Below are 27,474 nucleotides of genomic sequence, written 5' to 3'. Positions count from 1 at the left end.
CTCGCATTCTGCGCACCCCGAGCAGCGCCCCCAGCCGGAGCCACGCCGGGCAAGCCGGCGAGGGAGCGGGGCTGATTGGCGGCCGCCGGCGGCCGGGGGAGGGGGCGCCGCGCGGGGCCATGGCAGGCTCGGAGGCGTCCTAGCCCGAGCCCGAGCCCGAGCCGAGCCCGAGCTGCCGCCACAGCCGCCTCTCCGCGCCCGCTCTCCCGTCGCCGCCGCGCCCCCTGCGGGAGATGGAACAGAGGAAACGGCTCGGTGACCCCGGATACCTGCCGCCGTTGTTGCTGCACGCCCTGCTGCTCTTCGTTGCCGACGGTGAGCGCGGGAACTTTGCTGCCGCTGGGGGCTCGGGGGTCCTTGCCGGGGCCGCCAGAGCCAGCCTGCCCTTGTCGCCGAGGAGGAGGAGGAAGAGAAGGGGAAGGCTTCACAGTCTCCAGCAATCCCGGTGTGCAGCCCGGGCCCGGCGGGGTAGGGGGTGGAGAGAGGCGAAGGGTCGCCGCATCGCTGGCGCCCGCGCCCGGGTCGTTCGGAGCCGGACAGGGGCTCCAACTGCGGACAGGCGGCTTGCGGGGTGCCGGGAGCTGGCGCTCCCCAGCCTGGCTCTGGTAGTGCGGCCAGGCGCGGGGAATAAGCTTAAGCCGCCCCTGCTGCCCCTCGCGATCTGGAGGGAAGCAGCCTGCAGCGGTAGCCGGTTTCCCCTGCGGCCCGGCAGCTGCTCGACCGAACTTTGCCAGCGCCTGGGCCACACGAGTAGCTGGTGGGTGGGAAGCACACGGCCAAGCGAGCCGGGGACCGACCGTCTCGCCTAGGGTTGCCCCAGGCCTCCGCCCCACAGCTGGTCACGCCTCTCTCTTCCCCCGCCCCCAGCTACATTTACTGAAGTCCCCAAAGATGTGACAGTACGGGAGGGAGACGACATCGAAATGCCCTGCGCGTTCCGGGCTAGCGGAGCCACCTCGTATTCGCTGGAGATTCAGTGGTGGTACCTCAAGGAGCCGCCCCGGGAGCTGCTGCACGAGCTGGCGCTTAGCGTGCCCGGCGCCCGGAGCAAGGTAACCGGCCGCCCACGCGGCGCCAGTGCTCATCCGGCTCGTGTCGGGCGGCTGGGGTAACCCGGGCGAGGAAGGCAGGGCGCCGCCCTGTGGTGCAACCCATTTCCTACTCTCCCCATGCCCACAGCACCTTCAACAGCCGCATTTGTTACCCCCAGATCCCGTTAATTCACTTCCTTCGCCAGAAACCTCCCCGAACTCCACGCCTAGCCCCTAAGAAGCCGCACCTCATCTAGTTCGCCTGCTCTTGCTGGCTGCGGGCCCAGAGGCTGATGGGTGCTGGGTGTTGAAAGAAGACCCCTTGCTGGGGCCGGGCTTTCCCTGCCCTCTGCCACTCTGAGGTCCCCAGGGCACAGGGCCAAGGAGTTAAGCTCCTCTGGGCTGCGTTCCAGAGGCCGGCAGAGCACGGTGTACAGGTTACCTCCAGCCCCCGCAGGATCAGAGGGACTTCCCACACTGCCCATCTGCCTCTTAAACCACAGTCTCTAGCACTGGCTCTCTCTCTCTCTCTCTCTCTCTCTCTCTCTCTCTCTCTCTCTCTCTCTCACACACACACACACACACACACACACACACCACCTACCTACCCTCTACCCAGAGTCCCACCCTTAGTTACTGCTCACGTCTCCCACTGGGTCCTGTCCAGACACACCGGCCCCTCCATCCAGCTTTTCAAGGGGTTTAGAGAAACACGGCAGGGAATGAGGATGCTCCTCCGGAGGGAAATTGGCCTTTCTTCCCACCGGGTGGCAATCCAGCCTCCCCTCTTTGGCAGGCAGGTGTGCTAGGGCAGCCCCTCCTTGGCCGGGCGCCATGCTAGCTGCAAGCCCTGCTTCCTTCGGGGTTAAACTGAAAATCCTGATGTCCTTCGTGCCCTCAGCTGTGGCTACCTTCCGAGCGGTTTCGAGTCCCAGCCCGCCTGCGGAGGATCCTCTTGCAGGAGGCTCATCTGAGTTCCCTGAGCCTGAAGGCCGACAGCCTAATATCTCTCTCTCCCTCTTTGCATTTTAGGTAACAAATAAGGATGCAACTAAAATCAGCGTAAGTGTGGAGCCCAGCGCGGGCCGCGGGAGACCCCTTCTGGCCGCTTTGCTTCCCGCAGCTTCCTCCCTTTTAGAAAGGCTCAGCGGCTGTGCGGTGTAGGGCCGGCTGCTTGGCGTGTCGAGGCGCCATCTGTCACCGGTAGCGGATAGGGTTCTCTTTCGTGTAAATCAAGGGTTCCAGGCCTGAATCTCCTTCCTTCCTCTGTACATTCACCTGTAAAACTCTCCTTCAGTCTCCTTGCCCTAGCCGCGACCGGTGCTCAGGCTTGTGGCCCCCAGTCGTGCCCCGCACACACCCGGCGCCCAGGCGGCGCCCTCCGCTGCAGCCCTCTCCTCCGCCTGGGTTGCGGGTCTCGGTGCCGGGTGTTGTGGGCTGGCTTGGGGAGTTGTGGTAGGGGGAGGAGTCTTGCCAGTGTTGGGGAGGAGACGTGCCCAAGCTTTCCCAGCTGGAGCGTGGAAGTATCAGGGCCTGGAGACGACCAGGTCTTATGCTCGGTTCAGAGGTGACGGTTCTCTGGGAGCTCGGTGAGGGCTACAGAGCTGTTGCTCCCCGGCGTCTCCACCAGGCCGCAGGGAGATGAGCTTTGTCCGGAGCTTCATGCTGCTGCGGAGAGGCAAGTTCATAAGTAGCAGGGACTGAGCGGGTCCCGCAGCAGCCTCTGCATCACCTGCCTCCTTGGGAGGGCGGAGGGTTAGCTGAGAAGGGCTGGATCCGGGAGCAGGTATATATGCGCACTCTGAGGGCAAGGCGGCTTTCCTACGGACACCACCCCGGTCCACCGGATTCTAGAATTAAGGAACGTTAGTGCGAGTAGATGTGGAGGACCGGACGTAACGCCATGCCTCACAGTGGTTGCAGGGCCGAGCCTGAGGTTTCTCCAAGGTGCCAGAGGGAGGAAGAAGGGGTGGGTTCTGCTGCTCTGAAGGGAAAGTTATGGGAAGACGCGAAGGTAGGTTTGTATGAGCAGTGGGTGCAACCTGAGGCACTCCTTTAAGATATGGGGCAGCTGGAGACTCGATGCAATGGGCAGGGCCACCGAGGGTCCACTCAGAGTTGGGAGCTCCATACCACTGGGGAGCCACGGGGGTGAAGGAAACCTGAATCGTGATGATGGGCTAGAGCCGGGTCTGAGAGGTGTTGGGGTGCTGTGGCCTGGGAGCGCCCTGCGGGGCTGGGCACAGCTGCACTACGCTGGCCAGGAGCGCGGATTGCGGGCCTTCCCATCCCGGCCTCTGACCCCAGCCCCCGCTCTCTTGCAGACCGTGCGCGTCCAGGGCAATGACATCTCGCACCGGCTGCGGCTGTCGGCCGTGCGGCGTCAGGACGAGGGCGTCTACGAGTGCCGCGTGTCGGACTACGGCGACGACGACACGCAGGAACACAAGGCCCAGGCGCTGCTGCGCGTGCTCTCGCGCTTCGCGCCGCCCAACATGCAGGCCGCCGAAGCCGTGTCCCACATTCAGAGCGGCGGCCCGCGTCGCCACGGTCCCGCCAGCGCCGCCAGTGCCAACAACGTCGGCGCCGCGGGCCGCGCCACCTCGGAGCCCGGCCATGGCGACAAGAGCCCGCCTCCCGGGAGCCCTACCGCCGCCCCGGGTCCCGGAGTCCCCGAGGCCGCCGCCAACTCCGCGGCCCACGCAGCAGCCGCCACCACCGTCGCGGCCGCGACCGCTGCTTCGTCAGCGTCGCCGCCACCCCGTGAGGCGGTCCTTCTGCGCCAGAGGCACGGCTCGGGTAAGGGCGGCGCCGAGAGGGCGCGCTCGCGCGGGGGTGGCTCTCGCCGGAGGGGCGGTCCAGCTCGGGTCGTTTGCGGATGCACAGTCGTTGGTGGTTCATCTGGGTGCGCCCGGGAGTGTTTTCCTCAGCCTCGCTTCTGCGCTCTTCCTGCTGTTTTCCTGTCTTCACTGTTGGCCGCTTGGAGCATTCAGGACGTGTGTTTATGAGTGTGCGGGCTGCCCAGCCGGCGACTTCCCGCTACACACGGGCTGGAGGGAGGGGAGCCCTCCTTGCGTTGGGAGAACTGAACCCCCGCGAGCTGCACTCCGTCGGCGGTGGGCCTGCTTTTCTCCTGGAACCCTTAGCGCCTAAAGGGTGGGCACTAGCACCCAGTCTAGAGTGAGAGGAGGTGGTTACAACTCAGGTCTTGTAAGTCCGGCTGCTGCCTGACTGGACTGAACAGACAGACTTTGTTCAAACCAACACGGGTGGCCTGGCTGTGTAGGCTCTGCTCTGCTTGGCTACCTCCAGGCTGGTCCTAGACACAAGCTCTGCTATAAATCGCCACTCCAGTCTGCTTTAGGCCCTCGTGGTGGGGGGTTGGGGGTGAGGATGGAGCCCTACTATTGTTAGAAGGGCACCCAGAGGTTAAGGCCTGCTCTCCTGGGAGCTGAGAGGGTTGGGGGAAGGGGAAGGGAGTGGTGGTGAGATGGGAGTCAGAGAACAGAGAGTAAGGACAATGGACTGACTGCAGAGCAGGCAGCTCTGGAGAAGGAGGGGCTGCTTAGCAGTGGTGGGGTTTTGTGGAGGGTGCAAGGGCCTACTTCCCAATGTGCCCTTCCTCCCAAGGCATCCCCCTCTCCAACTCAAAGATGGGGCCTCAGAGATGAGCTCAGCCCCAGTGCTCACTCTCTGTGTCTGACTTTAGGCTCATCACTCCCTCTCAGTCTTGTGTGATGCATAGTCCCATAGAGAGCATCTCTACTGTCCTTGTGTCACTGGGAGGCTGGGCTCTGGGACAGTCGTATATAAACCTACTGGGGGTGGGGGGGAGCACACTGTCATGCCCTACTCTCATGGTTCTTAAAGTGCAGACCACCTGCCACCAGCCTCAGCACTTTATAAGGATGCAGGCTCCTGGGCTCTCCTGCTGAATCCGAGGAGACAGGCATCCTAGCCTCCCTCCCTGGCTGATTCTTAAGCCTTCAAGCAGTTCAGACCCTGCCAGTTGTCTTCCACATCAGTTCAGTTGTTTCTCACTAAGTTATACTCCCTGTGGGAGCTTCTCCATGTGGCTCAGACTGCTGGCTACATCTGGAAGCCTCGTCCCTCTTAGGCTCCACATGGCTACCCACAAGACCTTCCCCCAGACTGTGGGGGAAGGTGGGTCAACTGGGAACCTGTGGAGGTCCTCTCCCCAAACTCCCCCACCTGTCTTGGAGCTTTCCCCCATATTAATTTAAGATAATACCAGTTGCTGTGCAAAACATCAAAATGCCAGAGGCTTAACACAATTCAAATGTATTATTTCTGGTTTACATCACTGGGGGGGTGAGGGGGAGTGGGGGGGGAGGAGTGGCTCTGTTCCATTCAGTCATTCAGGGACTCAGGCTGACAGAAACTCTACCATCTTTAAGAGGCGGCTTCCAAGCTCACTCTGGGCATCAACATACAGCCCACAAACAAGGGAAAAGAGAATGGAAGCAGCCCTTCTTAACCCAGTTCCCTGAGCAAACCAGGCCCTAGGGCTCTAAGGCACACATTGCATGTGATTAATTGACTTCTTTCTTATGCATTTAGAATGGATCTAGTTATCTGTCATTCTTGTAAGATTGAGAAAATGGCCACTCAGATCATTGTGGTAGGGCTTAATTCTCTCAGAGAAAAGCTGATATGGAGAATGGCAAAGGAAGTTTTTAAAGGCCAGGCCTAGAAGTGGTAAATGTTAATTCCACCCTCATCCATTGGCCAGAACTCAGTCAGATTGTTCAACAGATGCAAGGCAGGCTAGAAAATGTCCTCGGCTTGGCAACTGTTATCCAGCCTCATCTCTTCAGGGTGGAAGAAGAGCCTGAATCACGGGGTACGTAGCCATCTCTGACTAGCACACAGTACGTATACTGGAAAAGCGCTTACTCACTTGCAGGGTGACTGGCTTAGTTGATGAAGAAAACACCCTTCTGCCCCGTCCCCTTGGGCACTAGCAAGTAAACATGTGTGTCTTGAGCTGGAATATTCCTCTGGGATATCCCATAGACCACGAGTAGAGCGGCAAAGCAGAGGATTTGGAAGGCCAGAAGCCCAGATATGCATTGTGGCTCCTTCATTTACTGGCTGTGTGACTTTAGGCAAGTGACTTACCATCTCTGAAAGTACTTCTTTCAGAAATACTTTAGTAATCCCTGACCTCAGAGGGAACTCAGAATGGAAATTGCTGTATAAGGTTCATTGTTATCACCAAGGCCATTATCTGCTCTGGCCAAAGAGGAGAGGTTGAGGGAGATGAAGCTGAGTGGCTGGTGGTTGGCAAGCTGTGGAGGGCCTTGAACGCTGAGTGGAGCAACAGGGATCATTAAAGCCTTTGGTCAAGGAAGCGCTGTGTGAAAAGGGATCATTCCTGCTTGAATCTCCCTTGCCCCCTGGCCAGAGCCTGACCCCCTGAGCCTAACCAATGCTGACCTGACTATGCCTGCCATGGCTGGTCAGATGTCCAGTCTCTGGGCTCGACCACAAGGAGGCTCCACGGTAACTCATCACTATAGCAGGAACCCAGCCATGGAAGGTGGCATGGACAGTGCCCTTCTTTCTGGAAGGTCCTCAGGTTAGCCCAGTTCTGATGGCACCTGCCAGCCACAGGACAGCATATTAATGCCCACACGGATAAGGGCAGCAGCCCAGGCAGGGGACTCCTCTGCCCTCCCTGGAGTGGGAAGGAGTGTTCATTTCCCTCCAGAAAGCACAGCCAGCTGGGCTCCCACCAGGGCTGACAGGGCAGCGCAACTAGGATAGTGGTGTGGTGGCCCCTAAGGTCTCTGTTGCCCAAAACCATTGCTAGCTCCTGAACAGGCCAGTAACCATGCAGACATATCTCAGAAAGAACCCCAAATTTCTCTCCATCTCCAGTTTGGAAGGCCAGTAAGGTGGGGCCTTCAGCTGGAAGACCAAAAGGCTTGTAACCGCCACTCTCCAGGTGAGGGAGAATCATTGTGCTGTGGGCCCCTCTGTGTCCCACTCTGGGCATGGAGAAGTGGATTAGAGGACTTCTAATCCACAAACATACCTGAATGGCTTGATCCCAAGGAGGGACCCATACCATCTTAAGTGCCCCATCTCACCTCACCACTCAAGGCTGCCAAGCCTGTGGGCTGTGGACGGAATGAAGACTGCAGACTGTGTTATGAGTCACAGCATTAGTAACCTTTCTATAGGGCTGTGTTGTTGAGCAGCGCTTGGGCCTCCCGAGCCTCCCTGGGATGCAGCAGGCCAGCCAGTCACTCAGAGCCACCACCAGCACGAGTCAGAAAGGGAGCTCGAGGCGGTGACCTCAGGCTCGCTCCCCCCTCCCACTGTCCCCACTCTCCTCATCCCACTCTCAGTTCTTGGCAGCTTAGAGGGGAGGGGACGAGGAAGGACTATTGCCACTTGGTTACCAGGCAAGGGTGTTTGCAGAGTATAGCAGTGAGGATGCTGGCAAAGCAGATGGCACACTCAAGCAATCATGGAGGAGAGGCAGTGAGAATATTTTTTAAAGGTGTGAACAAGGTTAGGACAGCTAAGGATGAGAACTGGGCCCCAGGGCTAGTAACACTGAGAGCCACTGGCCAAAAAGGGCCTGAAAGGGGCAAGGGGAGGGAGCAATTAGCAGAACCAGAGAGGTTAGCTGGATGGAGAGGCCTCCCTGAAAGAGCTGACGCCTTGGGAGAGGGACACAGCCGACCCACAGTAGCCCAGCAAGAACCTCGCTCTTCTCCTGCCCTCCAGCTCCCTGTCAGGGCCTCCCATTGGCCAAACCTTCCTGGGCACAGAGGTTAAGGGTACCAGGTGATGCAGGCTATACAGGCCAGCTTCCAGGGGCTCAAAGCAGAGTGGAGAAAGCCGACGGGTGGATCTGGAGGGACAAAGGGAATAACTCAGCTCTAAAGGGAGGAAGATGAATTCTGCCCCACCCCAACTCCAAGACAAACCCAGAGCTGAGTTTCTAATTAAAGAGGTCACATAAGGCCTGGGTTGAGTGGATACACTAGCTGTTTCAGATTGGCAACCTCAGAGATGGTCCCAGCCCGCCTCCCCAGACAGTCACCTGTTAAGCAATTGCTCCTGGGAGAAAGTCAGAAGCCCCAGACAACACTGTGTTGCTGTGTTTTTTCAGCAAGCCTCTTTACTAATGCTAGGAAGGGATGAGGGTACTTACTCAGAACTTCATACTTTAGCTACTGCACAGCCAGGCCAGAAAAGCCTTCCTATACTCCATACATGCCCAATGTAGCCAAATACATATTTGCACTAAAGGTTTATGTGCAAAACTCATTCACTTCACATCTCATTTGTCAAGAGACATTTTGATATTTGTGCTTAAAAATAACATGGGCTAGATTAGCACAGCAGAGCCAGCACAGGAGATTGGGCTCCTTCTTAGCCAGGTTCATAAATCTGACTCCTAATTAATCTGAACACTGAAAATATTTCATGAACACTTAGTTGCTGGCTGCCATTTCCAGGAAAAAAAAAAGAAAGAAAACAAAACGGTATCTTCCAGATAAACCCTTCTAGCTGGAAAGTTGCCACAGTGAAGCCAAGTGTGGCCTTAACAGAATACAGTTTGCAACTGAAATGGCTTGTATGTTGGCAAGAGGTTCCCCTCTGCAGGGACCTGGGGATCAGCTCTGTGGCGTGTGAACCTCTAATTAGCCTTGGAGCTCCGGCTTCGAGAAGAGCCACCATGGCCCCTACAGAATACCAGCTGGATGTGGCAAACTGCTGCCTGGTGCCCACACAGAGAACCGGCTCTCAATATTTCAATTAATAATGAGAGAAAGACAACCAAGGCCATAGGTGTGATGGCTTTAGAGAAACTGTTACTGCTGGGAGCCATCAAGAGGAGCATCCTTGGGTGTGGCCATGGCAACCGTAAACCATGACCGAAGGGGACTGTGGATAAGGTGAAGGCACTTACTCTCGACCCATGCGCCTGGTGGATAACAAAGCTGGCGGAAACAATGCCAGCGTGACCAGGGAGAATCTCCAACTAGGCCAGCAAGCCAGGCGACAGTCACCTGGTCTTCCCATCTCCCTAGGCCCACAAGGACCTGAAAACCATCACCTTAAATAAACAATCCACTCTTCCCTCAAGCTCTGATGTGACTCAAGGATCATAATTAAAGAGAAAATAAATGTGGCAAAAGTTGTCCCAGAGAAGAGAAAGTGAGGCTCTCTGAGCATCCTGAAAGAGAAAATTAAAGGATTTCATAAAGGAAATGGCTGAGCCTCACGGCTGACAGGAGGCACCCACATCAGTGGCAAACGTGTGTGATTATAAACTACATGGCATCCCCTCCCTCATCAGCCAGTCCCATGGTTGCCATTAGCAGGAACCAGTGGTGGCAGCCACAGACTCAGCTCAGGGCATCAAGGGCACCCATGGAACTCCAGGACAAAGCTGTCTGTGTCGGTGGAAGTCCTGAGGGACGATAGCCCCAATCCAGCTGAGGCAATCAGAGGAGGCCTCCTGTAGGCAGTGTGTGATTTCAGGCTTGAAAGAAGCTCCTGGGGCTTTGTCCTCCTGCTTAGGTCAGTCGTGGGGAAGTTTCTGGGGGCCTCTCTTTTCCTCCCCACCCTGTGGCCCATGGATTGAGAAAGTCACACCAAATGGAAGGGCCTTTGTGCATCACCGAGCAGTGAGTCGGCTCACTGTGCAGCTGTTCTCTCAGCATCAGGGAGACTCCAAATGAAGGATGGAACAGCTGCACTAAGGATTGTAATAATGATAAATATTACTTGCCTTTCACTGAGTACTTAGTGTATGCCACACACACGTCTCACTGATGTCCCCCCTTTCTGCAGTTCTCCATGACTCTTTCTGCACCACTTCATCCAACAGTCCCCTCCCCAGAGCCCAGACCCTTTCCTCAGCCAGGGTGGCAGCCCCACGGGAAGGGCGGAGAGCCAGGCTTTCTAAATGTCACTGGGAACCGAACCCACCAAGGAGCTTCTCATTAAATATGCCAGGCACACATTTTAAAAGCTCTGAATATTAAGGATTCCCCAAGCATCCATGGGAATAAATGAGGTCAAGAGCTTTTGTAATATGATATTGATTACTTCTGCCCCATGTGGACAGAGGCAAGGGCTTGGCTGTGGGCTAAACTTCTAGTCTTTACGGCAGATGCCGACTTGGTTTTAAGACACCTTTGCAGCACAAGAAAAAAAAAAAAAGCATCATCTTTTCTATTCCCCCATGCTTTGCTGACTGTTACTAGGCATCTCTTGGAAACTCCAAAGCAGTGAGAAGCTTCACTTTGTCTTAGGTAAGGGCTGCAGGAGAGTTTCGATTACAAGCAAACAGGCCCAGCACCTGCAACTACCGATCCCTACCTTTTCCTGTGAAGAATGGCAAACCTCCTCCCCTGGGATGTAGCTTCTGGGGGAAACAGCCTGCTTGTTGGTGGTTTTGGTGTTCTCAGGGAAGGTGTGCTATAAATACAACATGGATTACCCAGTTCGGCCTCCTCTGGGTTAGGGTTTAGCTGCCATTGAACAGAGAGCCGTGCAAGCAGCTGCAAGGGGTGCTGAGCAGCAGCGAGGGTGTGAGGCCGGCCGGGACCTCACTCGGGCCTCCTCTCACGCCACGCCCTCCATGAGACAGCCCTTGAGAGGCAGGCCGTGTGAAGCCTTGTCCCTGCATCGGCAATCCTGGGTGAGGCTATTTCTGGAAAGTACTGGTTGTTCCATTCCATCATTACCATCCCCCAGGCTGAAATATCAAAGCTACTCTGGACTGGCTTCTGGTCTTTGTGGTTCAAGGAGAATGTTTTGGGGGGCCCACCATTCACCCACTCAACCACGCCCTCGGGCTCGGCTCCGTCCATCTCAGAAGTGACCACCCTTCCAGAGGGCCACTCATGTGTGAAGGCCAGCTGTGAACAGAGCACCTCCTGAGTGCACCCAGCTGGACACCCAGCACTGTTAAGGGGGGAGACCGTGGTCAGTCAGGGCCTAGACAAGATCTCTTAAAGGAGCTGCCCATTATGGTGGAAAAAACAAAACAAACCTGAGAGAGGCTGACAAGAGTTCAGGAGAAAGTGTTACCACTTGTCCAACCACTTAATTCTTCCTCTGCATTTCACACATTCAGCTAGCTGTTCAGCTAGCTGGCTAGTAGGCAAGCCAGGGTTTGAATGCCAACCCATCTCCCTATTTCTGGGACTTACAGAGCTCCAGCCACCCAGAAGTCACAGTACATGCCTCATTCTCTCACCCTTCGTAAGTACTATGCTTCTCATTTTCCACGTGAGTCCAGCTGCTTGCATTCGAATCCTGATCCAACGCTTCTTGCCTCCCACGTGCGAGTTCTCACGTCCGTTATCATCTGGATGGCACCGGTGCCCCATGCCAGAGGGCGAGGGGCAGGATCAGAGGAGGTAATCCACAGAAAGAGTGGAGCTTAGCACAGGGCCTGGCACCTAGAAAATGCTCAGTAGATGCTGATTCTTATTATCAGCATTATTCGTGGGAATGGCACTGACTGTCCAGGGTCATTTCATGAGGCCTGGGGGCTGGCCTGGGGGCTCCGACCTTGAGACTTCGCTCTGAGACGAGTCTCCCTCCGTGCACTGTACATGTCATGGGGCTAAAGGTGAGGAGAGGAGCTGATGGAGCTTCAGAACAGAAAATGTCCTCAGATTGCCAGTGGCTCAGTGAGGTGCTATTTTTGTCCTTTCTCTCTCCGTGCCATTTGGAGGGGGGAGGAAAGGAAATGGGGATGATGCCACGTCCTCATCCTTGTCTGGTTGTGGCTATTTTGCATGAGTCAGGAGCTCCTTGGTGAGCAAGGACAGGTTCACTATGGTTCCTCGTGTCCCACCTGCACATTGCACCATCACATCTGTGCACCTGGCCCCCGAGTGATGGTCAAGCAGCCAAAGAGCCTCCAGGGCTGGCCTAACTGGAGAGGAGGTGCCCAGGGTCCTCCTCACTGGGACGAGATGGAGCCACTTGTGTGGGGAGGCCGGGTGCCCCGCAGGGATGGGCGTGTCAAGTGATGGGGCTCGGGCCACTGTTGCAGGCTCAAGCCTGCACTGTCTTCCACGTGCTCTGACATTTTGTCTTTCATATCCATACCTGCCTGGATCCCTTCGCTGTGGCTCACTGAGCCTGATGACTGCCAATAAAGGTGCTGCTTGGCACCCAGGAACCAATGGGGAGAGGGTAGGATGAAGAGCGGGCTGCATGCAGAACCAGGAGGCCAGGACCCCTTCAGGCCCCACATGAGCCTCCCTCCCACGCAGCACTGCAGGCTCATCGAGAAGGAGGTCTGCCTGCTTTTAACCGATGCATATAGCCAAAGATCCAGAGCCCCTCCCTCTCCTGCCCCCCACCACCGCCCCCACCCTTCGGCTCTCCTCAGGAAGGTCTCGGTTTTGGTTTTCGTTAAGCCAGGAAAGCCCAGCTGCAATGTCAGTCCCGGTACAGTGACTCTTATTACAATTGATTATCACACAAATGCCGCTTAGCCCAGAGAAAAGATCCTTAATAAACCCCCGGGGAGATGGAGCTGACATAGTTCCACGGCTCATTCTGAGCTGGGGTAGGGGTTCCCGGCTAACTATATCTGGTCTGGCTAGGGCCAAGGGGTGGGGGCTGCCCAAGGCATCAGGTAGACCCCACCTCTGCCTCAGGGAGGAGCTGATGGCCCAACAGTGGTGGCCAGACTGAGCAGCAGGTACTCTGAGAATGAACTCAGGGCTCAGCAGGGACACAAAAGGGGCTCAGAAAAGGTGAAGCCAGGGTGGGTTGGTAGTGGGGGATCACTCCACAGAGGGAGGAAGTCTTCCTGACCCTGCAGCCCAAGGGGTCTCATCCAACCTGAGCACTCAGAAGGGCCCCACTGCTCTCTTAGGCCCCCAACGTTTCCCTCCTGTCCTGGAGTCAGTGCCTGACTGAGCACCCCATCCAGACTGATGCCCTGGGAAGGCAGGCCCAATTCTTTCTCATGTCTGTATCCCTACCACCCCACATTCACATTCACTGGGCCTGGCACTGGTTTGTTCAATCATTCATTTACTCGTTCATTCAGAAAATGTCCATTGAGCATCTTATGTGCAAGAAATATGCTAGGCACTGAGAACACACTGTGAATAAGACCAACAAGGTCCTGGGGGTCAGAAGAGGGAGAGACAGACATTGATCAAACAGTCACATAGCAAGTAAAACTTTGCAGCTGTTGCTGGCACTCTAAATGAGGGACCCATGGGCTATGGGAACTAAGAATAGGGGGACGTGACCCAGTTAGGAAAGGGTCCCTGAGGGAATGACACTTAAGCCCTAATCTGGGAGATGATTAAGAGTTGGCTTGAGAAAGAGAGAGAGTCGGGCCTTTCAGGAAGAGGGGACAGCATGTGCAAAGATCCTGTGGCAAGGCCTGACAGAGTTACTATGGCTAAGGCAGAGAGAGCAAGAAGGGGTGCAGGGGGAAATTAAAGTCAAGAGTAGTTCAGGGGTTAAACCCCATGGAGATGGAGGCTTTGGCTTTTGGCAATGGATGGGGAGCAAGTGGCTGGCAGGGCATGATGCTTTTTGAAATGACACCCTAGCTGCAGTTGTGGAGAATGGAGAGGTAGGAGCAGGGTGGATGTGGGGAGACCACTTTAGAGCCAGTGATCCGGCCAAGAGATGGCAGGGCTTGGACTAAACGTTTGGATGGATGAGTGACGGGATGGATGGATGGGTAGCAAAACAAGTATCTGATGAGTGAGTGAAGGGAAGGATGTGTGACTGGATGACTGAGGTTGGGGGTGGGTGGGAGGAAGGATGAATGGACATGTGGATGGGTGGATGGATGGAAGGAATGTGTGGGAAAAGGGTGTGACTGGGTGGATGGATGGGTAAATGGGGGATAGAAAGAAGGATGAGTGGATATGTGCATGAAACACGGATGGGAAGTTGAGTGCATGCGGCATGCAAGATGGGCCTTGCAGGAGGAGTGGGGCTGGGGCTGCAGACGCGCCTAGGGCTCACATTCCCCACACCTGCACTCTGCACACTCAGTCCACGTCCTCCAGGAATGGGAGGGCACAAGGAGAAAGGTCCCAGGTGGTGGCATGGCACAGACTGGCTAGGCCCAGAATTTCATGCCAGGTCATGCTTCTGCCTGCCGTCCCAGGCCACAGAAAGGATGGGTAGAGCAAGGGGACACAGCCAGTCCCCAGCCTGCCCCAGGTCCCCGAATCCCTCAATCTTCAGAAGGTACCTCTGTCACACGCTGGTGAGGGGCAGGAGCAGGGGACCCCTCCTTCTGCTGGACACCGGGCACTCTGGTGGATGTAGCCTGGCCAAGACTTGATGATTATTGGCCATGTAAAAGTTAATATAGATATATTTTTTCAAGCATTTAAAAAATCATACCTCCAGGTGGGCAGATGAATAACTGTAGTCATGTTAAAGACTAATGTAACAAAAAATACACAAGGCAATAATTCATAATGCATTCTATTCTACAGAGTCATATTTTACTGCGTGACATATCCTGGGCAGCTCCTCTGTGCTAATTTTATTTAATGAGCACATGTTATAGAATTTTCAGAGCACTATCCCTGGGTAATTAAAATGTGTTAACCTTTTCAGTTAAATTGTGTTTCCGAAGAAAAGTCCTCAGTGTGAAACAGAAAGAAATATCCAGGTGTCACCGAGGTGGAAGCTAGAGGAAGGAACTGCTGTTGTGTCCTTGCTGTGCTGGCCTCAGGGACCTGCAGCCCTTCTCCCCTAGCCTTGGGCTTCCAGTCTGTCATTCCTGCTTTTTTCTTGGCCAGGCCCAGCTCCACTGAGTGGGACAAGGGAGCCTGAGGCCTGGACCCACACAGAGAGAAGGCTTCACTGAGCAGGCATTAATTGAGTGTTCACTGTTTGCCTGACCTGGGGAATTTGGGGCACACTCTGCCTCGAGGGACATAAAGGCTATGGAGGGGACAAGTGGGATTTAAACAGGGCTGCAATGCCCCAAAGAGGGGGAAGGGACCACTCACTTGAAGCCCTGACAGGTCTCCCTTTCCCCATCTGTGTAATGGGCACACCAGCACTCCAGCATCTACAAGTCCATGAGTTTTAGGTCTGGAAGGGGCCCTGGAGAATCTCTAATGAGTGGTTCCCAAACTTTGTTCCTTGGAACCCTGGGCCCCCAGCCCTACCTCCGGCTTCAACCAGAGCAGTTCTGCCTCTATTTTGGGGGGGGGGGGGCTGTTGCGTGGGTATTTTTTCACACCGCCCGGCATCTGGGATCTTAATTCCTCAACCAGGGATTGAGCCCACACCCCCTGCACTGGAAGCACAGAGTCTTAATCACTGGACCGCCAGGGAAGTTCCTCCTCTAATGGTTTTAAATATTGAGGTTCCATGCAGCATTTAGCTTGAAAAAGGAGTTCCACTGGTTTTTTTTGTTTTTTGTTTTTTTTTTTTCCGGCACGTGGGCCTCTCACTGCTGTGGCCTCTCCCGTCGCGGAGCACAGGCTCCAGTCGCGCAGGCTCAGAGGCCATGGCTCACGGGCCCAGCCGCTCCGCGGCATGTGGGATCTTCCCGGACCGGGGCACGAACCCGTGTCCCCTGCATCGGCAGGCGGACTCTCAACCACTGCGCTACCAGGGAAGCCCCAGGAGTTCTACTGCTTTAAAAGATTTTAAAACACCTGATTTACACCAAATATTTACATATATATATATATATATATATATATACACACACATACATGCATATAGATAAATATATAAATTATACAAAATATACAAATACATTTTTATATTTTTATGTAATTTTTTTCTCCTAAGGGAAAAATTTGAAGTGGTTTATAAAGCTGCACGTGGCATAATAGAACAAAAATTATTTAATGAGCAAATTGGAATAAAGGGAAAATGGTGAAATTCATTTGAGAAAAGGTAGACAAAGAGATGTGTGCACACAGTCTTGGGCAGTTGAAAGGTCAGATAGCGATGGGCCTCCAGCCCCAGTGTGTATTTGAAGATACAGCTTGTGTTTAAGATGACAAACATGAAGCATTTGGCTGATGCCTGGCGCACATCATGCCTGCTTAGACTGCTGGGGGAGTCTGAGAAAGACTCCCATTCATTCGTTCAACAAACACTTTGTGAGCACTGCAGGTGTGGGCAGGGTGCTAGGTGATGATGGGTTTACCCACTGGCAGAGGAGACAGGAGTCGAAAGGTAAACCGCAGTGGCTGCCCAAACACAGCCCAGCATAAATGTGACTTGCTCCAGAGCCCATGGGACAAAGGGAGCCTCCAGCAGGGCCAAGGAGGACGTGGTGTCTGAGGGAGCCCAATGGAGGGGAGAGGCAGGTGGTGAATGAGAGGACAGTGGGTAAGCAGTGTGGAAGGATGCTGGACCCGGAAGGGAGAAGTAAGGGTGCAGGGGGTGCTGAGGAGGGACCCAGTGAGGAATTAGGTCATCAGCCTAGATGAAGCCTCTAGGGGTTTGGCGGGGTGGGGGTATGATGTGTACTTTGCATTTGAAAAGGGCACTCTGGCCTCTGGCTAAGCAGTTGCCTGGCTAGTTGGGTTAGTGGCTGTGGAGAAGCCAGTCAGGAGTACTGCGCTGCCCACCTGAGCGCTGATGTGGTAAGAGGGAGGGTTAGAGGACCAGGGCAGGGGTGGGCCTGGGGCAATGTGGGTCGGTGGGGGTGGTGAGAAGCCGACAGATTAAGAGCTGTCTTGGAGGTCACCTTGTGGGTGTCTCTGGGCTGAGCCTCGGAGGATGAGGATGAGCTCTGGGCAGGAGGGAAAGGAAAGGGCTATCAGCACCAACAAAGGCCTGGGGGGCACGAAAGTGAGGGCACATGTGGCCTCTGTGCAGCAGCCCAGTTTGCCTGGAGCTTGGGGCACCTGAGGCAAGTGTGGAGGCAGGTGAGGCAGAACTTTCCCCGAGGGTAGGGTCAGGAAGGCATCCTGGACTTGATTCAAAAATACCAGGGAGTAAACTAGAGATAACTCCTCTACTGCCTACCAGCTGTGCAACCTTAGGCAAGTCACTTTACCTCTCTGTCTCACCTGTGGAAGGGCATAGTGGTTCCTACCTGCCAAAGCCTCCTGAGAGGGTTAAAGGAAAGAATTCTCCTGGCACCAAGAACCAAGAACCACAGGCCTATTTGCATCCCGCAGCCTCAAAGTTTAAAGAATATGAATGGGCAGGTGGGAGATCCTTCCCTGAAGGCGAGGCTCAGAACTGAGAGAGACACCCCACACCACCCCTGCCTGGGAAGTACCCTGATTCTATGGTCAGGGCTGCCCCTGGCCCTGCAGACACCAGCCGCCTAACTGTAGGGAAAGGCCTGTGAACCATTTTCATTAAGTGACACCATTAAAGGATCATCTGGGGCAAGACTTCATTTCAAAGGAATTAAGAAGCTGGAAAGGAGCTAGCAACAAAGCAGACCACATTAAAAAGCCATCATAAATGTTAAAATACAAAAAAAAAAAAAAATCTCATTCCCATGCTCTCTCCCTTAGAAGCAGCCTGGAGCTGTGGTCTAGCCGAGACACTGTGGGAAGAAGAGTTCTGGCTCTTCACCCCTGAGAGTTGGTGTGTGTGGTAGTTAGGTATGTGGACAGGAGCCAGATTGTCTGGGTTCATGTGCCAGATCTGCCATTTATTTTACTGTGGCCTTGGTAGGGCTGCTAGATTTAGCAAATAAAACTATAGGACACCCGGTTACATTTGAATTTCAGATAAACAGTCAATAGCGTTTTAGTATAAATATGTCCCATGCAATATTTGGGATTAACATATACTTAAATTATCAGTTGTTTATCTGAAATTCAAATTTAACTGGGCATCCTGTATTTTATCTATCAACCCTAGGCTTTGGGCAAGTCAGTTTACCTCTCTGGATCTCAGTTTTCACATCTGTAAAATAGGGATAAAATAGTAATTCCTGCAGTAAAGAGAATGGGATTTCAAGTAACATGCTTGCCACAGTGCCTGGCCCTATCAGGAGCGAGTCAGGTTTGCTATCATTATCCTGAAAGTGCTTGGCTTGGTCTCCTTGAGCCTTGGATGTGGGTGGGGCTGCTTGCTGGGGGCAGAGGAGGGGAGGGGGCCTGGGGCCAGCCCTCTGGCACGTGCGCTTCCACCATGGCTGGAGAGGTAGGATATGTGAGGAAGCCGTTTATGGGGCTGGGGGAGAAGGGGACACGGGCAAGGGCCACATGAACACAGACATTCATTTGTGCCAAGCCCTCTGTGTCTGGGTGCTCAGAAAGGGCTGCCTGGAGGAGGCGCACTTGTTCCAGGCTTGAGGTACAGGTCAGACCCAGACAGAGGAAAAGGAGGACTCAGTGGTTCTGCAGGGTGAGCCTGGAGTGCACTCGAGGTGCTGGCAGGGAACAGTGGATCAGAGCGCAGGACTGGTGGCGGAGGAGCAGTGGGGGTGAGGTTGCTGGGGAGGATTACGAAGCAGCCCCAGCTGTGGCACTGACATGGTAGCGCTTTCTCCTGAGGGCAGAGAGAACCCATCGAAGGTCTGCCCCTTAGGGATAGTCATCCAGGTGCGTCAGAAGGTGGGAGATAGGCACGGGGTGGCAGTTGAGGCAGGAAAACACTTTAAGAGGTCACTGCTGCACTGGGGCCACGGCAGGGGAGAGGGCACAGTGAGGCGTGGCTAAAATAGGCGCCACCCCTGTGTCTGCCCCCTTTCAGCCCGGGAGCACTCAGGCTCCTCCCACTGCCTAGACAAGGAGGCTGCCCTGTGGGCATCACTCCCAGTAGACATGCTGTCACCCACCAGGAGGACAGCTTGTTCTCAAACCCAGGAGCCAGCTGCCTAAGGCTGGGGTAGGACAGGCCAGCAGAGCAGGGTCAACACAGGACTGAGGGACCCACATCTCATCCCTTCTCTTGCATCTCCACATCCCACACTTCCAATTTCCTTTAAAACCCAAGGCCATTTGTTGCTCCTAGTTTTTGCCCTAGTTACCAGCGCACATTAATCTTATGGCAGAAATTAATTCTGTCTAATTCCGTTAGTTCTTGATTATTCCTTGCTGACTCCCTTTGAATAAATATCCATGAAGAGGCTTAAATTAAAACATCAACAACGGAAGTAGCCTCTTGCAAGGTGGCATCTTCCCACCCAGCTGTGGCTGGGCCACCTGGCCTAACCAGCACAGCGTCCAGGGGACGGCAGAGAGCCAGAGTAGGATGGGTGCAGGTGGCCATCAGGAAGCCAGGAATGTCAGGGCAAAAGGAGGGCTAGCTCCCCGTCATCACACAGTGGTGTAGGGATGAAGTCGGCTGAAAGCCAGGCCCCCTGGATCCCACACCAGAGCTGGCTCAGACGTTGCAAACTCAGTCAGCCACAAAGGGCCAAGTGTGGGGGATGGAGGTGAGTGAGGCGGGTTGGGAAGGGAAGCCCGACTGCACAGGGGGCCAGGGAGGTAACTGGCAGCCTCCCTGTGCCCAGCTGGGGGTCAGGAGAGAGCAGTGAGAAGGAGATTCCTGCAGAGAAGACAGCTGCTTGTCGTGTAGCTTGGTGACTAAGCAGACCCAGAGCTGCTGTGTCTTGGGCCTTTCCAGCAGACATTCGGATCTGTGCTTTTAGGTAGAAGTCTCCCACATTTTACATGTTGGATTATAATTTACAATTTTTAGAGCTCTGTGTGCACCAAGTCAGACCCTTCTGCAGTCCAGATTGAATCCTCAAGTGGCGACTTGATGCCTTTCTCTTGCCCCTGGGCTCTGTGACCTTACGCATCTCCCCTGCAGATAACGGCATGGTGCTTAACCATAGCCAAGATGACTCCTAAGAGCTCTCTCTGTTCTACTTCACAAGCCCCTGCAAACGCACAGAGAGACTCCTTGTACCCTGGCCCCAGGAAGCTCCAACGGGAGCCTTCCTCTTTGGCTGGGCTTGGCCACCACCACACTCACAGTGTGGGTCCAGGATGGAGCTGGGTCAGGGCTGGGGGTGCAGGGCCAGAGATGGGAACAGGGTGTAAGAGCTGGTCTGTTCCCAGCTGCCCCAGGCAGACAAACCGTGGTCTCCATGGTAAGTGGATGTCCAAGTCCACCCCATAAAGGCCAGCCAAGCTCAGACTGTTGCCGCTTGGGAGGTGGCCATCTTCTCTCATTCTCAGATGGCAGCAAAGGGGGAAAGGAATAGAATCCAACATCCACGCTGAAAGGGCACTCCACTTGGTTTTCTAGCATTTTAGCCAAAAAGCCCTTATTCAAAAGACATGTCATGACAGCACAAAATGCTGAATGGACATAAGTGGGCTTGCTCTTCTTGACACAGAGGAGGGATCTGTCCTCCAGACCCTCATAATAGTCCTGATGTTAGGAAATCCATGCTAACCGGTGGAGTGGCTTTGTCCACTGAGACTGGGCTAGTTCTTTTCTGGCTACCTGTACTCAACATGAGAATATCCTAGAGCAGCGCTGGAGGGGGCAAGGGCAAACCCACAGAGTGAACCTCCAAATTTGCTTAGGTCACAAGAGCAGAATCAGCCTGTTAGCCATTCTTGCATGTAGAACCAAACCTCAGATGTGTCTTAGTTTTACTTACTCTTCTCAAACCTGAAATAAATTTTTAGTTTTTAAGCTATAGCTAAAACAAACAAAACCAAAAAATACAGGCTTTGAGCAACACCAGATTCTGAGGGGCACTGTTTTCAAACTCCTGACCCAGATTGGCCCCTCGGCTGCAGCTCCCAGGCCTGCAGTGGGGAAGCGGAGAGGTTACAGCTCTCTCCTATCCACAGTCTGCATGACAGGTGCTGCAGACCACAGCTGGGACAGAGTTACCCTTGAGACCAAGAGAACCATCAATGATCCTAGAAGCATGGGCTGGGCAGGTGGAGGGAGGGCAGTGTCTGTCCTGGATAGCCATCCCCACTGGTCAGCTGGGGAGCAGCCCACCATGATCCTGATGCCTGCAGAGTGGGAGTGGTCCCCTCAGTGCCCCCAGGCCTGTAGGAGTCCAGGCCAGAGTGGGTGTGTCCAACTACCACCTCTGCATCCCCCCAGGAACCAGACTCACAGGCTTGGCCTCCAGACAATGTGGGCAAAGTGAGGATCCCAGAGGGTGGCTGGAGCCAAGCCTCCTCCTTCACTTTCATCACTAGGTGATAAATGGCCCCAGAGGTTCCCTGTTGTTTTCTAACATGGTCTTTGGAGTTTTGCCATTGCTGGGTAAATAGAGAAGCAGGATTTTCCAGTGGACGCTGCTTGGACTGGCGCCTTTGCCGTGCCCATGGGTCTGGGTGAGCCCACATTTTGGGGAGCTCCTTTCAAATGGCTCTGGCGTGAGTCTTATCCCACTCACCATCCACATGATAAAAGTTAATATTCACAGAGCAGCTTTGATTTCTTTAAGAATGCTTAACAACATGGTGATATTTGTTTCATATAAAGGGTGAATCAGCTACTACTCCATCAGGTGCTTCCCTTACCTCTCAAGCAGCCTGATTTTCCAGCTTAACCGTGACATAAGCAAGCTTCTGCGTGTTGTAGAGCTGCCCCCAGTACTCCTTAGGGAAGGAGGCAATAGATAGATTGTTAGCAACAGTCATCACAGCAGCCTCCATGTCCTTAGGAACACCAGGAACACAGACCTCTCCATGCCGCGTGATAAAAGAGGCCAAGATAGGAGGTCCTGCCTCAACTGAGGAGCCAAAAACACCCTCCTGGCCCCTGCCCTGGAGGGTCGAGGTGAGCCCTGGGCAGCAGTGGGCAGTCCTAGCTTGCTCCAGGAAACAGTGAGAACAGGGACGAGGGCAGCAGATGCTGAGGGGTGGGGGAAACAGCCAGGTGCTAGACAATTGTCAATGGCCCTCCAAGTGGATAGTATGTGCGGAGGGGGACAGTGGGCTGCCAGACTCCTGCATGCTAACCCATTCTGATGTGAAGACCCCTCTTCCTCCAGGAGCAGCCCGGAAGCCTGTCTTCCTTGGTCTGTCCTGGCTCATTTGGGTATCCGATGAGTGATGTAGCAAGAGGTTCCAAAACCTGAGTCCTCCTTTGCCCTGAGGTCCAGGCATGCCGGTCGGTCTTGAAAACAAATGCTTGCGGAGATAGTTTCCCCTGCTTATTCTATCTTGGAAAATGTTTCTCTTAAAAGGAGGACAACCCTCAAAAGTGGTTCTTCTCCAACACTTTTCAGAAAAGGAACTGTGTTGCCTGTTTCATTGACATTTTATTCACTTCCAGGCTGTTTGAGGCCCTTTTGTTTACATGATTGTATCTATCAATGAGCTTTTGTTGTGTAACACAAGACCTAAAACTTGATGGCTTTGGTGTGACACCACATCTGTTTAGGTCATGATTCTGTGGGTCAGCTGGGTGTTTCTCCTGCTGGTGTCTGTCAGGCTCATTCATGCATCTGTGGTCATCTGCCCTTTCATTTGGGGGCTGGTTGGTCTAGAGGGACCTCTGCTAGGATATCTCCTAGCTCTTATCCTGCAGCAAGCCAGCCCAGTCTTCTTCACATGGCAGTGGGTTCCAAGAGCCACAGAGAAAGGGGAAGCCTCAGTGCACTTTTCAGGCCTTTGCTTGTTTCACACTTGAAACTATTCATTGGCCAAAGCAAGTCCTGTGGCCAGCCCCAGCGTGAGTGTGTGAGGGCATTATCATAGAGTGTGGACACTGGGGGCAAGTAGATGAGGGAGGATGGGGCATTTGTAGCCATTTTTCCAGTCTGCCACTGCGATCTTGCTAATCTGGACCCCAACCTGGTGAGACATGCCCTGCACATACTCGTTTCATGGAGCCATGCACATGCACATGCCCATTTTATGGAGTGTGCCCCAGGACCCAGAGAGGTGAAGGGTGTTGCCCAGGTCACACAGCAACCTGGCCTGGAAGCTGTCCTGGTGCCAGCCCACTGCCCCACACCATCTCCCTTAGTCCCCTCTATGGCGATGCTGGGTCAGAGGGAGGATGAAGTACCACCCAGGAGCCAAACCTAGCTCCCCCCACCCCCAGACATCCACCAGCAGAGACACTGAAGACCCTGGTGTCCACCCTCCCCAGATATTGGCCTCTGGGAGCTACCAGTCCCATCCTCCAAGCCCCGGCTGCTTCCCCCTTGGCCCAGCACAGTGGCAGGCTGGTTGTTTCAATCCAGGGTCTTTTAAAAGTCTTGTGCAATTTTTAAAAATTTTAAATGTGAGTAGGTGAGATTGTAATAGTGGGAAAGACAAGTCAACAGTATTTGGAGGCAAGTTAAAATTTCTCCTCCCTTTTCCTGTGCCCACGGTTCTGCAGTGTTCACCTTGCCTGGCTCGCAGCCCATTTGCCGTGCCTCCTGCCCCTGAGTGCCTTGAGGATCTGGAGTTCTATTGCACACATACATCTGCTTTTAAATGCCTCACGTGCTTGTTTCTGTCTCGCTTGCGCGGGCCTGAGTGTCAGGGTTTGCAGGAGCAAAAAGATCGGCACCAGGAGATGTGGAAGCCAGTGGGCCCGGTCTGGCCACGTGAGCCCTGTGTGCCCAGGAGCCAGTTCTCTGCCGGCCGCATCCCCGGTTCCATGCATCTGGGCCTCGGTGAATCCACCCAGGCATCTGGCCTTCCATCAACTAGTGTGTCACTGCAGCCACCCTCATCCTCCCCAGAGACACGTGTCAGGGAAGAACAGCAAAAGAAGACCCAGGTCTTTGGAGTGACCACACCATGGTCCTCCCCAGTGACAGATGGCAACAGGCAGGATGTCAACTCGGGCCAAGCTGCACGGAGGGCCAGGAGTGACGAGTGTGTGAAAAATTAATACCCCAAGGGAAGGTTAGCACGTTTGGATTCTCCTGTCCTTGTGCTTCTCAGTGGGGGCTCAGAACTATGTGCAGAAATGATTGACCTCGGATAAGACAGGCACAGCGGATGGCCTATGCCCTCTTTTATTTCAGATCTTCAAACACAGCCCTTGTTTTTTGAAAATGAACAGATGGAATCCTGGCATCTCAAGCCAGAATGGTCCTGGATCATTGGTCCAACCCCCTCCTTGTACAGAGGGGAGACTGGGGCCCAGGACACAAGAATGATTTGGGATTGAGGGAAACACCTTGGATAGAAAAGACAAATGGCTCTTCCACCTGGAAAGGGGAGGAAGTTGTGGGTTCAGTCCCTGCCTTGTCAGGGAAGCCACAAATCCGGCCAGCCTGGCAGCAGCTCCTGCAGGCGGCTAAGTGGAAGTGGCCACAACCTCTGTACCATCTGCTTGGCACAGGGAAGGGCCTCCTGTGTCTCTCCTCCCAGGTACGGAGCTCCAGCCCAGCTGGCTAGGTGGGGTGAAGGGAGGAGAGACCTCCATATGTTGCAGGTGAGCAGGGCGGGGCTGGAAACTGCTTCCACGGAGGCAGCCCAATTCTATGCAAGTTAGTAGTGATGTCCCCAGGGTTTGGGCAGTACCTGGGGTGTGCACAGTGCTTCTACACTGGCTCCTCTCAGTAACCCTGGAGGGATCACCCCACTCCCAGGTGAGAAGCCTGGAGTTCATGGGTAGGCTTTCGCCCAGTTACACAGGAGGCCTTCCAACCAGATGAAGACCTTATGACAGACAGATGGGGAGCTGAGCAGGCAGCCCAGGTGAGGAGGATGAAGACACGATGTTACCGTCCCAGTCGTGGGCCAGAGGCTTGGGTTAGAGGCCACACTGAAGGAGCAGATGGGAGTGACCTCCCACCAGGACAGTGCTTGGGTCACTCCTGGGGGGCCCTGGCCCACCCACCTCCACCAGCCAGTGATTGCTGAGCGCCCGCCCCACTGTGACCCCAAGGGCTGGACTGACTGTTTGTGGAGAGGACTCACGCACAGACATCAGGATGCCTCAAGCGGGATGTTTGTGAATGCAAAACTGTGCAGTTCAGGCAGGAGTTGGAGGGGCTGGAGTTGTGTGCAACCATGGAGTCTCTCTGGAGGAGTGGGGAGCTGGGCCTTAAACACTGAGGCCACTTTGCAGCGTAGTCTTGCGGGTGGGGGTGGAGGGGGAGCATATTGTCTTCCTATTCAACTAAAATAATGTTTGGGTTTTGGATCTACTATCTAGCGCATGCCCTTGAGGCAGGGGCACCCCTGTGTCTGAACACGGTGAGCTCCTGTGCGGTCGGTAAATAGGAAGAGAGCGCAGAGCAGCTGCGTGCCAGCTGAGTACCAGCTGGGTGCTGACATCAAGAGCCCAGCCGGGGGAGGGCTTATCCTCCCCCGTCTGTGCATAGACCGCTGGGTTCTGGTGAATCAAGTGTTAACCCTGTGCCTCTCTCGTCCCCTGCAGGCACCGGCCCTAACTACGCCACAGACCCGCTCCTGTCCCTGCTCCTGTTAGCTGTACATAAGTTCCTCCGCCTGCTGGTGGGCCCCTGACAGACTCGCCGTCCTGCACTCCTGAGTGGGCCCGCGTGGCTGCCCAGTCCCTGGGTGAGGACTGCGTCGCCAGACAGTCACAGACAGACTCAGAGAAGCATGACCAAGTCCATGTGGAAAACAAATAAATCATATTTTTGGGGAAGTTACACAAATGTAGACCACCTAAAATAATGCATCTAGTTTCCAAATAAGATGGAGTTTGCACCATGCAGTATGCATGGGATCAATGGTTTCTCTATTTTAATGTATTTTTCTTTTCTAAACTTTTCCTCCAAGTCTTCATTTTGCACGAACTGTCGAGCAGTTATCTTTAGGATACTATGTAAAAATGTTGGGTCAAAGCCTTTCTGACAAAGCAAAATATTTTTAGTAGATTATCGTGTTTAGGAAATTTTTAATTTACTTTTTCCTTTGGGGGCTTTTCTCTTTTTTTATTAAAGTAAATTATTTCTTTTGAGACATTTTGATTAAAAAAAAGATACATCTTATCATAATTAAAATTCACTGTCAATAATATTTATTTTTAAATAAAGATTGGAAGCAAGGTCAGACCCTTGTTTATAAACTGTATTGTATAATGCTGAATAACAGTTGAATAAAAAACAACTTTGAAATAACCTTTCTACAGACATGTATGAATGTTAAGCCTTGGTGCCCAAAGCAGCCCGAATGCTGAATGCCGTGACCTCATGGTCTTTGATGCCAGCTGCACGCTCGGCTGGCTGTGGCCCAGCCTGGAGGACAGCTCAGGGCACCCGGCCAAGGCCACACTGAGTAGACCGGAGTGCTTGCCCAGCCTCTGCTAGGCACAGGGTACCTCATGGAACCAGGAGTGACAGGCACCCCCAGCCTGGGTCCTGAAGGAAAGGAGCTCCTGGGAAGAGGTGTGACATAGATCAAGAACCACTCTTTTCCCTTTTGGCTTAACTCTTTGTGCAAATGCATTTGCCCAGTTAGAGATTACGCACCAGGTGTGATTACTGTTGTTGGACTCACTGCTAGTTTGAGGAGAGAATCTGGGGAGAAGGTGGGGCATTCCACACTCTTTCTTCACGCATCCAGAGATTGCTTTGAGCCTCTGAAATGTGTGTGTTTGGGGCAGGTTACACATGTCTTAAAGAAATAGACAAGCCCTGGGGGCTGTTATTCCTCATTCCATGACAAGATCACATTAAATTGCCAGATCCCATGGATTCGTTTAAAACCTAGCCGTTTTTTAAACAAATGTGCTTGTCACTGATGTTGCTCAGCAAACTTCTATCTCTTCACTGGCTGCCACGTGATTAGGACTGTGCTTCTTGGTATCCTGCATGGGATACCAAGAAGGTGGGGCCGTGTCACCAGCTCTGGCCAGCGAGTTGTGAACAGAAGGGGCATGCATGATTTCCAGTCCCAGACATCGGTTTGCTAATGCAAGAAGCATTCTTTTACCCTGATAGGGTGACGGGCAACTTTCAAGACAGTAAATGCTCTGCCAGCCAAGGTCCCAAGTTTCTGTGATGGGCAGAGCCTCCTCTGCTGGCCAGCACTGGAAATGCAGCACGATGCGGTATCAACCTTGGCTGTTTCAAGCCACTGAGCTTTGGAGTTGTTTGTTATTGCAGCATAAGCCTATCCCTACTGATCTGGCAAGGTACTGCCATATTTATTTGAGAGGAGAGAGAAAATAAAAGTGAGTTTGGACATGTGCAGAGAGCCCCAGTGTGGAGCTGACATACTGGGATACCTGTGAGAAGACAACCTTGGGCCTGCTGTTTCTGGTGGCTACATTAAGCTGTTTCACATTTCATTTATATTGATCAGCACCAGTTGAGTTGTAAATTTAATCATTTTGTCTGGCGGGTAGTGATTCTGTCCAGAAGGATCATCTCTGTTTATAGTTAACTCAATACTGCAGCGGGCTGTCATGTTAAATACAGGCCCTCTGTGCTTACAAAGAAAAAGGAACTTCCTGGAGGCCAGGTTGAATGGAAGCAATGTGTCAGTGATGGGCTGATGTTGTGCCAGATCACGCTAGGAGCCAGGAGCCAGGGAGCCATTTTCCATCACCAAAACCAGATCCCTCTGCTTACGTGCAATCAGCCAGG

General features: G+C 53.9%; 1 protein-coding gene across 1 annotated transcript; it reads left to right on the top strand.

Annotated features, from left to right (window-relative positions):
• The first annotated feature begins 233 nt into the window (after nt 1–233).
• On the top strand, nt 234–25,384 carry VSTM2B (V-set and transmembrane domain containing 2B). The gene is made up of 5 exons (XM_060085432.1): nt 234–315; nt 868–1,052; nt 2,064–2,093; nt 3,356–3,830; nt 25,296–25,384. The coding sequence occupies exons 1-5, from the start codon at nt 234–236 to the stop codon at nt 25,382–25,384; spliced, it is 861 nt and encodes a 286-aa protein (XP_059941415.1).
• The last annotated feature ends 2,090 nt before the right edge of the window (nt 25,385–27,474 follow it).

Source organism: Mesoplodon densirostris, chromosome 19 (assembly GCF_025265405.1).
Source record: "Mesoplodon densirostris isolate mMesDen1 chromosome 19, mMesDen1 primary haplotype, whole genome shotgun sequence".
Taxonomy (NCBI): Eukaryota; Metazoa; Chordata; class Mammalia; order Artiodactyla; family Ziphiidae; genus Mesoplodon; species Mesoplodon densirostris.
Note: the sequence above shows the minus strand (reverse complement) of the source record. Positions and strands in the feature narration are given on the sequence as shown.

Coding starts and splice junctions, on each gene's coding strand:
- VSTM2B (XM_060085432.1), top strand. CDS start 234: ATGGAACAGAGGAAACGGCTCGGTGACCCCGGATACCTGCCGCCGTTG. Junction 316..867: donor GCTGCTCTTCGTTGCCGACG/GTGAGCGCGGGA, acceptor CCCCGCCCCCAG/CTACATTTACTGAAGTCCCC. Junction 1,053..2,063: donor TGCCCGGCGCCCGGAGCAAG/GTAACCGGCCGC, acceptor TTTGCATTTTAG/GTAACAAATAAGGATGCAAC.